This window comes from Ursus arctos, unplaced genomic scaffold, assembly GCF_023065955.2.
Source record: "Ursus arctos isolate Adak ecotype North America unplaced genomic scaffold, UrsArc2.0 scaffold_3, whole genome shotgun sequence".
NCBI classification, from domain to species: domain Eukaryota; kingdom Metazoa; phylum Chordata; class Mammalia; order Carnivora; family Ursidae; genus Ursus; species Ursus arctos.
The window spans coordinates 16418055-16436262 of NW_026622985.1; the positions used below are offsets into that span (position 1 = coordinate 16418055).

An 18208-nucleotide genomic window follows, 5' to 3' on the forward strand; every position below is an offset into this window, starting at 1 on the left:
GTTTTTTCCCTGCCACTTATTAACTGTGTGACCCCTATACATTACTAAGCATTATTAAATGCAATTTTCGTCATCTTTAAAATGTGTCTATTAAGACCTCCCTCACAGAATTGCTGTGATTAAATAAATAAATGCCACCTGTATAGCAATTCCATGAGAAGTAAACCTTGAAAAGTAGATGGATATATTTGGTTTTAAGCTATCAAAAAACATCAGGATGAAGCACAATAAACATTCAAACTGGCCAATGAAGGAGAATAAATTCCAGGCCTCTGTGTACAAATCCCTGCCGAAAGCTCCCCTCCAAACCCCCCACCCTGTTCTTCCTCGGTCTGTAACCCTATTTTCAACTAGCCCTCTCACAAACCTTCCCAGCCAAGGAAGGTGTGGCTGCCTACTGTCTTCTTAACATTCTCTGATTTGAAATATGTCCTGTAATCCTCCCATCAACTGTTTGTGTAAGGCACCGCTGTTATCCCCATTTTATAGACAAGGAAACTGAGGCCCAGAGAAGTTAAACAAGTGCTCCAAAGTCCCTAGCCCATTTGGAGTGCAAAGTTTGAGCCCAACAAGTTTCCCTCTGACTCTGCACTTCTCAGCACACACTCTCTCAGGGGCTGACGCTCTGCTAGTGGGGTATCAACCTGATGGGGAATCTAGCAGGTGACTGGGTTCTTAAGTGAGTAGACACGTGACACCTGGTTACATAGGGGAGAATGCCTCTCCCAGGAGGTGACATGTCAGCCAAGACCTGGAAAGTACATCTAAGTCAGGATAAACACCTCTTGTTGGGATCAGCAGGTGCTCCAACCAATGATTCCTAAATAGATCACTCCTAGCTCTGATCCCTAATTATTCACCTAAATCAGAAAAGCACATTCAACAATGTTCTCTGAAATATACCTAGAATTCAGAGCTTGATTCTGTTACAAAATGTGTTTTGATTTGCACTAAAATAATAGTTGGTATGTTAATGACATTTCAAGAACAAGACTAATCATTAATGTTATGACCAAGCAGAGTTCATCCTAGGAATGTAAGAATAGCTCAATATTAGAAAATCTATTAACACAATACCATATCATTATGTTAAAAGACAAAAACCAAATGATTATATGAATGCTATGAAGGCATTTGGCAAATACCATTCTTAATTTTTAAAAGATCTCAGTAGTATTAGTAATGCTGCTTGCGAACATATATTCTTACTATACTTTTAGGAAATGTGTTAAGCATTTTACACTGATTAGCTCATTAATCACTTAACAATACCCTATGAGTTAAGTACACTTACCACCAATTTTACAGATAATGAACTTAAGTTCAAAGGAATGAAATCACCCTTTCAAGGTTAAACAACTAGTGAGTGCCAAAGACCAAATCTGAACACAAAGCCATCTGACCTCCGAGCTCAAACACTTACACATCATAAAGGTAAAATTGAACAGGCACTTCACTAAAAAAAAAAAAATACCCATGGTCAACAGTAATGAAAAAATGCTAAGCCTCACTCATAAATTCTAAAAAATGCCAACTAAAGACATAATTGACTTATTAAATTGGTAAACATTTAAAAATTCGGTAATACTGAGTGTTTCACACTATGTTAAACATACGATGAGAGTATAAATTAGTATGCCATGTTAGGGGGCAATTCAACAATACCTGTACAAATTTCACATGCTCATACTGTTGACTAAGCAATCCCACTTACAGACTTACTGGCATGATTACGCAAAACTACAGGTACCTGAAATTTTTAAACACCCTTGTTACATAAATTTTAATACATCCATATAATGGAATACCATTCAGTCATTAAAATAAGAATGAGACATCGCTAGACGCAAGGACATGAAAAGTAATCCAGGATATACCGTCAGGTGAAAAAGACAATGTGGAAAGTTGGATATCATTTAAATTCCAACTAAATATGCACGTGCATAAAAATATCCAGGAAAGTACTCCAGGAGCTGTTAACTGTGGTGATCTCCAGGGCTGGAATTGGGAACAGTGGGAGAAACAAGCCCTTTGAGTTTTCATTTGTACTATTTGACTTTTACCATGAGCATGTACCCATTTATCATTAAAAAAATCTTTAAATGAGGGGCACTGGGTTGCTCAGTCAGTTGAGCATCTGACTCTTGATTTCAGCTCAGGTCCTGATCTCAGGGTCCTGGGACTGAGCCCCTGCCATGGGCTCCAAGCTCAGCAGGGAGTCTGCTTGAGGATTTCTCTCCCTCTCCCTTTGCCCCTCCCCCACCACTCGTGCGTGTTGAGTGTGCACACATGCGTGTTCTCTCTCTAAAAGAAATAAGTCTTTAAAAAAAATCTTTAAATGATATAAAAGGTATGTGTACACACTGATCGCAGCTATAAAAAACATGGATACTGATTCACAAAGAGTCCGTTTTAGAAAAATTTTAGTAGTTGAACTTAATATATAGTGGGAAACATAACTTTATCGTTAAAAAAGCAAAAAGAAGATCCTGACTTCTTGTTGCTATAGTTACAGGAGAGCTGGAAATGATTTCCAGTTAAAATGGAGATAATGAGCAAAAACCAGCACCTCTTGCCCCAGCCCCTCTGTCCTCGCCCACCCTCTCCCTTTCAAATCACCACATCTCACCAATCGCGGGTCACACACTGCTTGGAGTGCTGGTCTCACTGGTTTCCAATGTACACAGATACACTAGATCAGAAATAACTAGATATATCTAGATCTTTTTACTGTTTATAGGATCCATAATCGCAAAGCAGAGTATTTAATAATACAATTCTGCACACCAATCACACATCACTCATTCATTCCTAACATCCTCCTTAGGGAAACCTGCATCATTCACCTTCTGTTAGATCTGCAGTCCTCTGAAAAGTATATAGATGGCAGTCACTACAGTATAAACTAAATGATTTTTCCCAATAGTAAAGGCTTTTTCCCCCCTCTCTCCAGGGAGAAACAAAGCAAAATAACAAGCATGACTAAAATCACTTCTAGGAATGTAGTTAATTCCATATATAAACAAACAGTATTACGGCATACAATATTTCTGGGTACTTATCCATTAATCCGGGTGGCAACTTAGTATTTTCAGATTTCCCCTTGAAAAGGGAAGGGGAAAATACTTACATTTAGATCAGAATTAATCTGAATCAGGATGTCAAGGGGCAGAGGCAGAGCACAAGTCACACCAGAAACTGCTTATTGTACATTTTTGCACAAGGATCACTTTGAAAACAGTATATCTCCTGCAGTTGGTTTTAATAAATGGTAGGTAGTACCACATTACATGCCACCACCGGTTCAGGGTGAGAATTTTCTTTCTTTCTTTTTTAAAAAATTTATTTATTTTAGAGAGGGAGTGATTGCATGGGGGGAGGGCAGAGAGAGAGAGAGAATCCCAAGTAGACTCCCCGCTTCGTGTGGAGCCTGACCTGGGGGCTCACTCTCACAACCCTGCAATCCTGACCTGAGCCAAAACCCAGAGTCGGACACTCAACTGACGGAACCACCCAGGCACCCCAGGGTGAGAATTTTCTTTTTTTTTTAAATTTTATTTATTTATTTGACAGAGATAGAGACAGCCAGCGAGAGAGGGAACACAAGCAGGGGGAGTGGGAGAGGAAGAAGCAGGCTCACAGCAGAGGAGCCTGATGTGGGGCTCGATCCCATAACGCCGGGGTCACGCCCTGAGCCAAAGGCAGACGCTTAACCGCTGTGCCACCCAGGCGCCCCCGAGAATTTTCTAATAAGCCATTTCTGAGAAAGAAAGAAAGAAAGAAAGAAAGAAAGAAAGAAAGAAAGAAAGAAAGAAAGAAAGAAAGAAAGAGGGAGAGAAAACAATCTGAATCACTCAGGTTGACTGCTAAAAGCATTAGAATGCAAACCATTTTGCAATTTTGGGCACAGAAAATCTGAATGATGAACTGATTAAAATATAGGAATACTTAGGTTGTTATTAAACAACAATAATAATGTATATGTTTCATCTGTAAGAGTATGTGTAGAAAAACAAAGCTAGCACTAGAAATTACTCTAAACAATTGCTTTTTCTCTACTTTGTTGGAATTTAGTATATAAAATATTTAATGCAGTATCAAGATTCAGGATGAAAATCATACCAGGGAAACATAGCTAGAACTCCCATTTAGTAAATCAGTTAAAAACTAGTTGATTCCAGGGGCACCTAAGTGACTCAGTCAGTTAAGCATCTGCCTTCAGCTCAGGTCATGATCCGAGAGTCCCGGGATTGAGCCCCCCGCATCAGGCTTCTGGCTCAGCAGGAAGCCTGTTTCTCCCTCTGTCTCTCCCCTGCTTGTTCTCTCCCTCTCTCTCTCTTTCAAATAAATAAAATCTTAAACAACAACAACAACTAGTTGATTGCATTTTTCTTTTTTAAGTAGGCTCCATGCCCAGCATGGAGCCCAACGCAGGCCAGAATTTATGACCCTGAGATCAAGACCCAAGCAGAGAGACCAGAGTCAGACGCTTAAACGACTGAGCCACCCAGGTACCCCTAATTGATTCCATTTTAAACAATAAATTAGTAACATTAAAAAACTGAAAGAACATGAGCCTGGGCCTATGAAACTCTCTGTGGCTCAGTTTCCACACCTGTAAAATGGAGACAATAAGAAAACATCCCTTCAAAAACAGTAGTAGTGATTCTGATAGATTATCCCAGAGAAAGCAAAGGTGAGCAACAGCGCCAGGCACACAGCTGACCCTGTGTACGTTTTAACACCACCATCATCATTTACTTTTACAAATGAGACTCCTAAGGTTCATAACCAAAGTAACTGATCCTTATTCACACTTTTGAGCTACTTCCCTTGTTAGAGAAATTTATTCTTTGACAAAAGTGAGGGAAAAAAGCTCTGGGAATTACAACTTCATGAAAAACATTTGGGACTGTGAAAAACAAGACAAAAGGCCCAAAATGGAGTCACTTATGCTAAGCCCCATGTCACCAAACCGAGACTTTATGACCGTTCCAGCTGTCCCAGAGATGGAATCTTACGCCAGGCAACCAGGCACCCCCTAGTCAGCACCAGGAGGCAAACCCCTGCCATCCCCCCAAAGAAAGAAAGTGACCCTGTAGTAACCAACCCACTTTTGTAGGTTGTTTCTACTCCCTTCTGCCTACAAGTCTCTATTTTTTGTACAGCTCCTTGGAGCTCCTTTCTATCTGCTAGACTGAATGCTGCCCAATTTGAATAGATTTTTGCTCAAATAAACTCTCCAAATTTTTAATATGCCTCAGTTTAGCTTTAAATAGGTCTCATAGGCTGCCCTGAAAACATATAAGGACCTCTGCCTCAGAATTTCTGTCCAGGGTGGGACACGCAGTGTGACTCCGTCCAGGGGTGGGACAGGCAGCGTGACTCCGTCCAGGGGCGGGACACGCAATGTGACTCTGTCCAGGGTGGGACACGCAGTGTGACTCCGTCCAGGGGCGGGACAGGCAGTGTGACTCCATCCAGGATTGGGACACACTGTGTGACTCCGTCCAGGGGCGGGACAGGCAGTGTGACTCCGTCCAGGGGTGGGACACGCAGTGTGACTCCGTCTAGGGGCGGGACACGCAGCGTGACTCCTTCCAGGGTTGGGACATGCAGCGTGACTCCGTCCAGGGTTGGGACACGCAGTGTGACTCCCCTACAGCTTGGACAACCATCTAGGAGACTTTGGTCCCACCAGCTCTCTAGTTTAACATCAAGAATCCCTTCTAAAAAGATGATTTTAGTAAAGAAAAATTATACTTTCATTTAACTTCAAATTTCATTGTCAATATGATATAACATAAATGTTTATTTTTTAATCTGTAAAAATATAATTCTGGTTTATAAGCATTCTCATTATTCTAATTCCAAGAACAGCTCTCAATCTAAAAAATATACTTAAATAAACTGTCCCCCTCATGTAAATGCACTGAAGAAAGAAAAGCAACACTAACAGGGCCAAAAGATCTGAAGGAAGTGAAAAGGCCAAATAAAAACGTAACGTAAAAGTAGCAGTTTATTTTTATTTTTAATTTTTTTTAAATTTGTTTTTCTTAGTAATCTCTACACCCAATGTGAGGCTCGAACTCACCACCCTGAGATCAACAGTTGCATGCTCCTCCAAGTGAGCCAGCCAGGAGCCCCAAAAGTAGCAGTTTATTTTTAGAAAGCCATCGGAGTACCTATGGTAAGTTTAAATCTTCAGTTTCTACTGCAAATACCACCCAGCCACCTGTGGAAACTCAGCTCTGAAAATGACCTCACAGTAGAAAGCCATGTACCTTTTCTGAAATACCATGTGTCTGCTACCCTGTTACTTTATGTTATGCAATGAGCATATTAAATTATCTACATCTGTTTTTAAATGGGAGCTACAACTTATAGTTTTTTTTAAATACTTAAGGAGAGGGTGAGGTCTACCTTTTCTGATGGAGGTCAATAAAGATAATATTCATAATTCCTTGAAACAGGTCTAACAACACAATTATTTAAAGTATTTGGTCTTTCAAATGAAAGGCTCCTTTTTTCTACCATTCTGAAAACAATATACCATTAATCTATATTTAAATTTTTTAGCAGCTTAATTATATTGCCTTAGTAAAACTACAAAATCAACGTTCTCCAATTTTAGTAACCCAAGGCTGAAGACAGTAAAAGAAAGAGAAGATCCAGATTTACTTTTTGGTTTTCAGTTGTGTCATTAATTTTTTAAGTATCAGAAAACATGACCAAATGATTAGCTAGTATAAAATACACTGTTGGCTCTCAGAGACTAAGAACCCAGTAACAGGAACACTTCTAGCAATCAGCATCTAGAAGCAGCTGGTCCAATCTGATGGGGGGTGGGGAGCCTGCATTTATACACACACCTGATTAAAATTAAAGGTTAAATTTTAAAAGGCAGATCAATCTATTTTCAAAATAATACTCTAAGAATACAGCTTATAATCTAGGGGAGACGAAAGTTGTTCTGATTTTTATCTAAAAAGCTAAAGGATGTTACATCTGAGAGAACTCTTTCCCATCTCCCATAAATGCTGATACAATGTTATGTCAATCCAAGTTTGGGGTAGAAGAATTAGCTGTAGGAGAGACACAGAATTGTGTACTCCGTCCAATTAAAATAAAGTGGGGTAAACTATAGGAGAAAATTGGGGCGCCTGGGTGGCTCAGTCGTTAAGTGCTGCCTTCGGCTCAGGGCGTGATCCCGGTGTTCTGGGATCGAGCCCCACATCAGGCTCCTCTGCTGGGAGCCTGCTTCTTCCTCTCCCACTCCCCCTGCTTGTGTTCCCTCTCTCTCTGGCTGTCTCTCTCTCTGTCAAATAAGTAAATAAAATCTTAAAAAAAAAATTATAGGAGAAAATAGCAGAGATACTAATATTATGGTATTTTTGCTAGTGTAAAATTTAACAAATTGAGCCTAAGGATATATAAAAGTTTATTTAGCACTCGCTCTGTGCCAGGCATTGCGCTTAAAAAAAAAAAAAAAAAAAAAAAGAGCTTTGCCTGCATTCACTCATGAATTACAACAACCCAATTCTAGAGAAGACAGTGAGCTAAGTTGCCCGAGGTCACACAGCTCCTAAGTGCCCGAGGTCACACAGCTCCTAAGTGGTACAGTCCAAGGTCCTAAACAATGTCTGTCTGCCTCCACGCCAAACCCATCATAGGGCCTCGTTGAGTATTTGATCAAGAAATGACAGAACGACCTCAAAACCAAGCTCTTCACTTCTACACCACACTGTCCATTGTACTCCAGGTAATATCAGATAAAGTGCTCTCATTGGAAATCTAACAGAATTAGCTTTAAAGAAAGTTTAAGCAAGCATCCCTAGGGAATACATTATAACGTGGAGACCCTTGATCCAACCACGCCCGCTTTGCTCTGTCACCTCGGTCATCCACAAGATGCAAGACTCCGGACAACCACCTTCTCCCCAAGTTCATGTCCACATTCCTTCAAGCTTCCCCACTGGACTGCAGTATCTCAAGGTCAGGGAGCATCTGCTGCTGCCATTCCCAATGCAATGGTCCCTGTACGGTGCCTGGCAACGGTAACTGCTCAATTGAACTTCTGACCTACGGGTTCCTCCCATCCCTTCCCACCTTCCTTCCCAACACTTCGCCCACACCCTCAAGTGTTTTTACAAAGCACTCCCAACATATCCTCATCTTAGCTGAAACCTGGTTCTTCTCTGGGAACACCACCTCTCTTAGAAGGCCCCACTCCCTGCACCCAGCAGGACCCAAAAGACAGTGAGGGATTCTCCTGGCTCCCCACACGGGCATCCACACCCCTACCTGGTACCCCCGTGCCAATGCAGGGGTGTCTCTGAGATTCACAGGTTCAGGTGCCCCTCCTGACAGGTGTCTGTCTCTGTGCTCTTCACATTCCAGTTCTGCCATCATCACAGACAACTTCGGGGTCCAAGCCCATCCTCAAGTCTTCTTAGCCTCAGCCTCACCCATAACCACACACCTGCTGGTCCTTCCCTCAGGAATCTTAAACCCCACTGTGCACGTCTGGCCAAATCTCCCCATTCCGCTAGGACTCCCACTTTCTTACTTTGCGTCCTGCTTTTTCTTTCCCCTCAATTCATTAATTACAATGCTCACAGCTTAGGAGAGGGAACGAGATGTAGGAACAAACAGCCACCGTATTAAATGATCTGCAAACAGTACCAGCAGCCTGAGTACCTGCTCTACAGACAGGTGGCATCCAGAGGGAAAGAAAGGATGCTGAGGGCAGGGGACACGGTTGGGGGGGCGAACTGCAGGAAGGCCAGAGAAGCGAAGCCTCTGGAGTGCTCCCAATGTGAACGGGCAGGTGCCGGGCACAGGCAACATGTATCTCCCACCACTGTCCAGGGGGCACCGTTCACACTGCCATCCGTTCTAATAAAATGCCAAAGTAGTAAAATAAGGTTTTTGGTTTTGGTTTAATAATCGGTTATTTGGGGATGAATGTGTAATTTTCCTTTGGGAGATGATTTCGATCTCCTACAGAGCACACCGAAGTCATGGCCCCTTAATGCACAGCAGTCCCCAGTGAGAGAAGCAGAGAGTGGGGGTGCTTAGGGGCTATGGCAGCAAGCTGGTACTGCAGCGGCCATATTATCCTATTGCATGAAAGTACTGGTCTGCAGTGGATTTCGGGGCAGGGAGGCTGATCCTTCACACAGAGAATTTGTGGAACAGAGACGTGAACTCTGATCATAATCAGAGAATGGGTGCGCCTTCTATCCTCTCATATCCACTCTACAGGGCAGTGTCCAGCAACCAGGACACACAAGGGCCCCAGTGGGCTACAGGGGCTTCCCAAGCCCTCAGCCAAGTCCCTCCACCACTGCAGGCGTGAAGGTCTGAGGACACCACCCTGGGAGCAGGAGACAGCCTGCCCTGCGCCCCACCCTGCCCTGAGCTACTGATCATGTTTTTACTACCGCCTTCCTCTCCCCTTCCCTGGAGGGCTCAAAGACAACTTGAACAAAATGCAATTAAGTTCAAGAGATAATTGAATTTCTCACTGGCCTTTCAAGAGCCTGTCAGCATTCCTGGGCCTAACAAAGAAGAACCAGAGACTCAAGACTGCCCACGGGCTGCACTGGGCTCTCTTTCCCACAGCGGGCTAAGGCGTGCAAGAACACGCCACGCTTGACAAATGCCAGGAAATCAGTACTGCCCAGTATGAAGGAGGGGAGGGAAGAGGGCTGGACGAGACAGGAGCAGCACTCCTTCTGCTCACTCGGGTTTATTTGCAGAGAACCACAGCGGAGGATTAGTCTGGGCACAGAGAGGTAACAGGTGCATCAAGGGGCCTGGAACCGCTTCCAGCCCACCGGAGGAAGAAGTTGCGGGCTGCACTCTGGCATCTCAGACAAGCTCTCCAGGTCCACTCTCCACACTCTCTTCCTGCTCCCCTTGCCCAGTGTCAGCCCCTCTGGGCTCATCCTGCTGCCTCAGCTAAACCGTCTCTACCTCCTGATTTCGGCCTCCCCCTGGCTGTCATCTTTCTAATGAATTCCCCACGTCAAGCTCTGCAGCTACTTCTGACCCACCTCTCCATCTAGTCCAGGCTCCTGGCGACCCTGTGTATGCAGGAGACAAACTGGATGACAGGCTCACACCGTGAAACCAAACTGGAGAGAATACTCTTTTGCCTTTTTCATGGATTATCTGCTGTCTGATCACTACAACAATCTTGTGAGATATGTATTATCCCCATTGTATACCTGGAGAAATTCGAGCCTTAGCAAGGTGACTAAGCTCCCTGGCCCCTCCCACACTTGTGAGTAGCAGGGCTGGTATTCCAACCTAGGTCTCTCTGAACCCAGAGCCTATTCTGCTTCCTCCGATAAGAAAGATGTTAAAGTTTTGAAGGAATGGTAAGTAAAGGGCAGAAGTAAATCCTGGCTTTAAGCCCCTGCTGTCCATGGCCATGGGCACCCATGTCACAGGTACTCCGGGCTGAGGCAAGGTGCAAGCAGCACCCGGGGAGCAAGGACTTCATGATAAATACAGCTAGCTTAGTGATAAGGCACAAATTACTCGCCTTGTTTTCCTGTCGAAACCCACATTATAAGCCGTAATGACCGGCACCCTTTCTGTGAGCCATGCCCTGCAAGAACTGTAAGTTTTCTCCTTTTCCCTTTGTGGGTATTACAGTATCCACCACACGGAGTCAGTCACAGCCAGCTTTCCTGCTACACTGAACTTCCTAAAGGCCCTATCTTACCCTCCGTGCATCCCCTGCACTGTATCTGGCGCATAGTAGGGGTGCACTAAATGTCTGCAGAATGAATTAGGAAGTTAATTAAAGGAATATTTTCCCCATATGCATTATCTAGTGTTGGTAATTACCAAGCTTGAAGCGAGCTTTCAAAATGAAGTTCATTTCAAAAATAAAATATAAATGTAAATATATTCACTCCAGCAAATTAGTCTGACAACGTGAGAATGACCTCTTGAAAAAAAAATAGGAGGGTTAAAAAGCTCTCATCAAATCACTTTAAAGAAAAAACAATGAACACCAAGGCTACAAAATATTTCCACGACAAAACAAAAGGAAGCATATGTTCCCTGAATCAAGGAAGCATATGTTCCCTGAATTGGAGTCAATAAAAGATCTGAACTTCTGTTATTTCACTACTATCTTGGGGACTAATCATTTTCTGTTTTTGGTGATTTTACTGAGTTTTTAATATATCATTTTACATAGTGGGTGTGTGAAATTTAAAGACTTAATTTCACCTCTGAATTACTCCAAATGCCAGTGTAGGGAAAATTATCAAAATTTTAGCTCTGTTAAAAATATACTATAAAATTCAATGCTCACATTATGGCTAAAAACTGAAGTGTGGCTAATTATCTACATGAGAAAAGAAAATTACCAAATTCATAATTTGGAGTTCCATTTTCACTTCTATTATAAGAAATAATTACGCATTAGAGCAAGTAACACTCAACAGCAGTCCGGGAAAGCAGTACTAAATAAAGCAATGCTCGATGCAAAGGCTTTGCCGACACCAGTGGGGCACGGTGACCAGACAGTGGATGTGCCCATGCAACTGGTGATACAGGGAACTGTAGCATTGGGAGGGAGAACCTTCAGAACTTCAAGAAAAGCAGACTTCGAAAATTTTCGGGAGTCAGTTTATGAAAGATCAGAAAAATGGAGCCATGAAAATTAAATGCAATATAAAATCTTTGAGTCAGCTCAGATAAAGAGAGGAACAGCGGCTATACCAAGACAATGAAGGACACTGGACTCTATAGATAACAGCACTGTATCAAGGTTAAATTCCTTGAGTGTAATATTATGCAGAAGAATGACCTTGTTCTTAGGAGACACACACGAAGTATTCAGAATTCCTGAAAGATTCCGTAAAAAGAATACAAAAACAAAGTGTGGGTATGAGTGTGCATACGGAAGGAAGGAGAAGGGCCTACGAACGGGGCAAAAGAAGAACAACTGGGAAATCCAGAGAAAAGTGATCATTGAACAATTCTTCAAACTGTTCTATAAGCTTGACTTTTTTCAAAATAAAATCCTGGGGTTAAAACAAAATCAGAGAGCAGCACTCTGTCTCAAGAGTGATGAGAAATTTCTTTTTCTTTCTTTTTTTTTTCCCTCCAATTCAGAGACAAAACCACAGAGGAAAACCATTATAATCTTTCTAAAAACCATAACGTGCAAACAGTAAAAGGAGATGCCCCATATTAAAGGATGATATCAAAGAGTGTTACGACTCTCTAAGGCTTATTTATGACAGGCTAAGGCACAGCACTGAGGGTTTTATTGTTTTGTTTTGTTTTAAACTATGCTCAGAAGATGGTCGACCACTAACATTTCTGGGAGCCTAGCCACTGCGCTTTATAAAAACCATCTAGCTTAACCGTTACAACAAGCGTGACTACAGTTCTTATGATCCCAAACTGAAAGAAAGTGAAAATAAGAAAGTAAGACTCAATGTGGTAAATAACTTACGTGCAAACTCGCACAGTAAACGGGTAGATTGAACTCAAGTCTGTGAAACCCCACACTCTAGAGTCTTTCCCATATAATACACTAGACGAACAAAGAACAGGGCTGTTGTCCGCATAAAGTTTTACTCTTCAACGATTTATCAAACGACTGTGTCTACCACTACCATTGTTTTTTAATAATAATTATAAGAATAAATGGTATATTTCCATAGTTCCACCAAGAAGAATAACCTTCCAAAATACTCCAAACTGTCAGTGTTAATTCTAATTCCATCAAAATTCTAAGAGATTATGTGTATTTTGTGTTAATTTTATGTATGTTATTTATAACCACATACTAGTTTATGTGATTAGAAAATAGATTATGTGTGACTTCTGTGTATTTAATAAAGACATACTGATAAGAAGTGATTACTAAGAATAGAAATGGGTTTAAAAAAGAACAAAAGTAGTATTTCTTTGGGCACCTGGGTGGCGCAGTCGTTAAGTGTCTGCCTTTAGCTTAGGGCGTGATCCCAGCGTTCTGGGACCGAGCCCCACATCAGGCTCCTCCGCTGGGAGCCTGCTTCTTCCTCTCCCACTCCCCCTGCTTGTGTTCCCTCTCTCGCTGGCTGTCTCTCTCTCTGTCGAATGAATAAATAATCTTAAAAAAAAATAGTAGTATTTCTTTTATTCAAAAAAGGATTATGGGGTACTGTGTAAAAATAAGGCTGTGGGTAATCATACTGTATTATATAAATGTATGACATCAACACACTGTACACCTGAAACACACACAACGTGATATGTCAACTACAGCTCAATAAACAATAAAAATAAATAAATGATAAAATTAAGGTTATGGGGTGCTGTCAGAAGGATACCAAAGATATATGTCATCTACATTTCAGAAGACACTTGACAGTTTCAATCATATTTTGTAGAACTTAACCAATCTAACGCCCACCTGTATTTGTTGCCATTAATCATCCCCTACTGTATGCTTTTCATTACCACACCTAGTGGAAAATGAGCTTAGGAAGCCCTGAAACCTCTATAGACTCTTAAGATTCTGGGAAATTTGTTTGAAAATGCTAAGTGACACTTCTACTTATAGAAAAAAAAAAACCTGACAGGTTTGTGGGCAGGCACTGAAAACACATGAAAAGAGGTTAGCCGCAACAGTGTGATAGAGGTGCAAAAATGATCCTAAATAATGTCTTTGTTAAACACTTTCTTAATGTAAACATCCCCTCATCCTCCTGAACTATAATGAGAAAAAGGCATAAAAGGGAGAAATGTTTTGTTTTAATTACTCCAGTTGAATTATTTATTTTTGCAAGATGCAGTCGGAATAGCAAAAGCCAAAACCTCGAAGATTTAGAAAACTCAGGCAGAAGTTTAGAAATATATTGTAACATATTCTTTTCCAGTTTCATTCTATCAACAGTGACTAAATACCCAGCATTACACATAGTATATTATTGTATATTATACAGCATTTATTGTTATAATTATTATTTAAAAAATAAATGAATAAGAAAGGAACTCTTGCATCACATAAACTTCTGGTTGATTTTACCTGGCTTATTTTTTTCCCCCTAAGTTATAGGTCTTACGTAAGTTTTACAGTTCATTTCTGAAAAGAAAAAATTATTTCTGAAATAAAATTCCATCAGAAAAAGATATGCTGGGGCGCCTAGGTGGCGCAGTCATTGAGCGTCTGCCTTTGGCTCAGGGCGTGATCCCAGCCTTCTGGGATCGAGCCCCACATCGGGCTCCTCTGCTGGGAGCCTGATTCTTCCTCTCCCACTCCCCCTGCTTGTGTTCCCTCTCTCACTGGCTGTCTCTCTGTCAAATAAGTAAAATAAAATCTTTAAAAAAAAAAAAAAAAGAAAAGAAAAAAAGAAAAAGATATGCTAATATTGTTAACTATCAAATATGAATTTCTACATTATAAGTAGACATAATTTATTAGTTTCAGGAAATGATACTTTAAAATAAATTGATATATATCTCTACTACTAAATTAAATTACTTTTAGCCACTAAGTTAACAAAGAAAACTACAGGATTTCCTCCTCAAGATGGTTTAAGACTGTTTCTATATTCTTCTTTGCCAGAAAAGTTTTAGATAAAATTTTACAAAAAATAAGAAAGTCAAGGGCCGCTTGCGTGGCTCAGTCATTAAGCGTCTGCCTTTGGCTCAGGGCGTGATCCCGGCGTTCTGGGATCAAGCCCCATATCAGACTCCTGGGCTGGGAGCCTGCTTCTTCCTCTCCCACTCCCCCTGCTTGTGTTCCCTCTCTCACTGGCTGTCTCTCTGTCAAATAAATAAATAAAATCTTAAAAAAAAAAAAAGTCAAATAAATTATAGACAGGCAGATGATTAATAGGGTCTCATTGCTTTTTTTCCTTCCTATACCACTGTTCTTTTTATCTAAGGTAGTAAATGTAAGTAAATATAAGATAGTAAAAATAAGTTTATTTCCGTTGCCCCAAAGACCAAAGATGCACATAAAATAATCAATGTCAAGATTCATTCTCATAATGAATTCCAGTGTGTTATATTCCTAGGGTAACAATTCTACTCCTTTCAAGGCTTATTGCTAGGTGTAACTCAACTCCTGAACTTGATATCACCTTGTTTATTTTTCTTTAAATCAAATTGTTTCCTGTTGTTTTCACTGACATTTCCTATGCCTGTCATTCTAGAAATAAACACAACATCTGACTTACTGTGGGTTTCTTCGCTGGCATTCCATCTTCTCTACATTTCCAGCCAAGTCTTACTGAGATACACTGGACACACATTCAGTGGTGATGGAGATACTAAAATAATGATGCTTCAGAGCTAACCTACACGATAGAGCCCCTGACCCATCGACTAATGATAAGTTTACTGTACAACACACACTAATGCAACTTGCCCAGATATAAATGTCTGATGTCATACAGTTTGAGGCAGAAAGGGAGATGATCTATTCTAAGACTCCTACCTACATGTCTGCGGAAAGAATTTTAACCATGAAGACAAGATATCACACTATGGATTCTCTCTTATTGCTCCTCTCTTACTTCCGCCACTGCTCACAGAACCCCTACACTACAACACCGTCACGCTCGATGGCTCTACTTTGGGTATCATCTGATGCCTTGCTGACATAAACATGATTCCTCATGCCACAAAAGTCATTACAATCCACTCTTTGTTTGCAACATTTAAAATAAATGTCTTCAGATTACAAAAAGTTCAGGAGGATAAAGGAGACGCTATCCCAATAGAGCACATTTTTTTAATCCCGGTCTTTTTCCTCTTACGCCTGGTCACTATATAATGAGAATAAGTTGTACCAGTAACTGATGACAAGTTAAAAATAAAACTTAACCTTTAAACACCTTTAATAATACATCACAGATGGAAATGAGGTAATTTTATTAAATAAGTTACTCAATTGTATTACATAAACATCAGAAATGATCTGCTCGAAATGTTTATCTTGTGCTTTTCAACACAAAAAAATTCCAGTGTATTTAAAAGAAAGAGTAATTTTCTCACATCAAACATAGTAACACTTCATTTGTCCTCTGTCTTCAGAGAAGAAGGCATTCCACAAAAGTAAATCTTCCAAATAGTTTATCCACTTCAATGCCCAAACTCACTTTACTTAAACCATTTTGGACAGAAATGCTTTCAACTGTGGCCGGTATTCTCCACCAGTGCAGACAGTACAAAGTATTTGTGAATCTAATGCAAGCACCTGTTAGTAGCTAAGGTCTATCCCGGGGAATATGCATTAGGTTATGGTGGTATCTTTAAGAGAGCAAGAGCCTCAGGGCCATTAACAAAGGTAGAGCAATTCACGCCTCCTCCTCCAAAGCGCCCCACTGAGGACAAGTTCCTGTATCTCCATTTGCAGAGTTTTCCTGTCCCTTATCCTTGGTCCCTGTTCCTTGTCCCTTTTCCTATCGCTCATCCACCCACCATTTCTAGGATGTCCTTCACCCATCTTCTAAATCAAGAGCAGGAATAGACAAATTGGGGTGAGAGGCTCCATTTAAAAAGGTGCATCAGCCTCAGTGCACAGTGTGGGTTTATCCTCGCAGAGGTTATTTCCAATCATGTCCTTGTTCATTATTCTATCAGATGGTTGGTTTTCAGGGATAACCACCAACAAATAAATCATTACTCCACAGCAATTTTTCTCATCACACCTTCTGGTCCAATACCACTATCATTTATGAAATGTCACCATTAATAAGCAAAACCCATAATACGGTCTGACTTACCCGAGGCACGCCTTGTGAATCGGTTTATTACCGGAGCTAAAAGAAAAAAAGCAGAATAATATGATTACACATCGTTATACATATTACGTAAGTTAAATAGAGGAAAAATATGAATGAATAAGCAATGCAAGAGGAAATATCACCAAAAAAAGATTAAAAGCTTAAATTCACTAGTAGCCAAGAAGTAGAAATTAAAATCAATATTTCGCCTCGTAAATTAGTCCCCCACAAAACATTTGAAATTAAAAAAAAAAAATCCCAACTTCTGTATGGCTGAAACTACTTAACTGGGGATCGATATGTAAATCTATATAATGTCTTTGGAAACAATGTGGCAATCACATCGAGGGCCATAGAAGGTTCTTATGTCCTCTAATTAACTCTACTTTTAGAGATTTATCCTACAGAAATACTACTAGAGAAGGAAAAATCAATGTCTTGTAAGAGGGGATTTCAAAATGCAGCAAGCAACCCTAGCTAACAGAGTTTCTTAACATGGGATCGGGAGGCCATGAAGGAAGTGGAATTTATTCACATCCTCATTGGAAAAACCACAAACTTTTTTTTAAAAAACCCTTCAGCTAGCTGCCCGCTCTCAGCTGGGACTTGACCTCCTTCTCCTCAAGATACCTGAATCAGCCTCACTCTTCACTTCAAAAGGCCCCAAAGCAGATTAACAAGCTTCAACCCCTCATTTGCATATTAACCCAACCAATCCCAGCTAACTTCTTTTCACTCCCTGGTTTGCACGGAAGACCTGAATGAGAACTACACCTTCAGCCCTTTGACTCTAAAACCCTGCCCTCTCTTTGGCTTCCTCGGATCCAAGAACCACCTCAGATTCAGGTTTTTACCCGAACTGCAATTCTAATTTAAAAAACAGGCCCGTCTGCTTAAATTTTCAGTGCATTCTTTCTTGGTCAACAATATACTTCTATCTGGCCGTGTCATTTTTACAATGAAAAAAATAGGGAACAAAGTGAAAAATGCTCATGTATACTGAAATCATTGTTAAGTGAGTATATCCTTGCTATTCTCAGATTTAACAGTTATAGTTTTGATCATTTCTATGCAACCTGGAGGTCAAGGCCTCCAAATCTGCATGCTGAAGGCTGCAGTTTCAAGGTGGGGTGGGGAAGTGCATCATCACTCACCTGGGAAGCCTCCCATGGCCCCAGTGCCCGGACTCAACCAGGTCTGTTGTTTCCTCCTGGTTCTGCTCACAGTTATGTCAAGAAGGGAGGTTTTTAAAGACTTTATTTCTTGAGGTAAGCAGGTAAATTTAAGGTTCATATTATACACAGAAAGGACACCGTGTCCACAGTATATTTGGTGGCAGAATGTCATTATATATTATAATACTTTTTAATACTTTGATACTTTTAAAACAGTAATTATATAAATTGTTTACACTATGGAAACAGATTGAGTTCAAAAGGAAGACAAAGATT

At 40.8% G+C, this 18208-nt stretch overlaps 1 protein-coding gene across 2 annotated transcripts in view; it reads right to left on the reverse strand.

Annotated features, from left to right (window-relative positions):
- Positions 1-18208, reverse strand: part of PRKAR2B (protein kinase cAMP-dependent type II regulatory subunit beta) — an 89127-nt gene that overhangs the window by 48489 nt on the left and 22430 nt on the right. For both annotated transcript variants that reach the window (XM_026503533.4, XM_026503522.4), the window contains exon 2: positions 16758-16793. In XM_026503533.4, coding sequence (XP_026359318.1) covers positions 16758-16793 — 36 coding nt within the window. The remainder of the gene's footprint in view (positions 1-16757; positions 16794-18208) is intronic.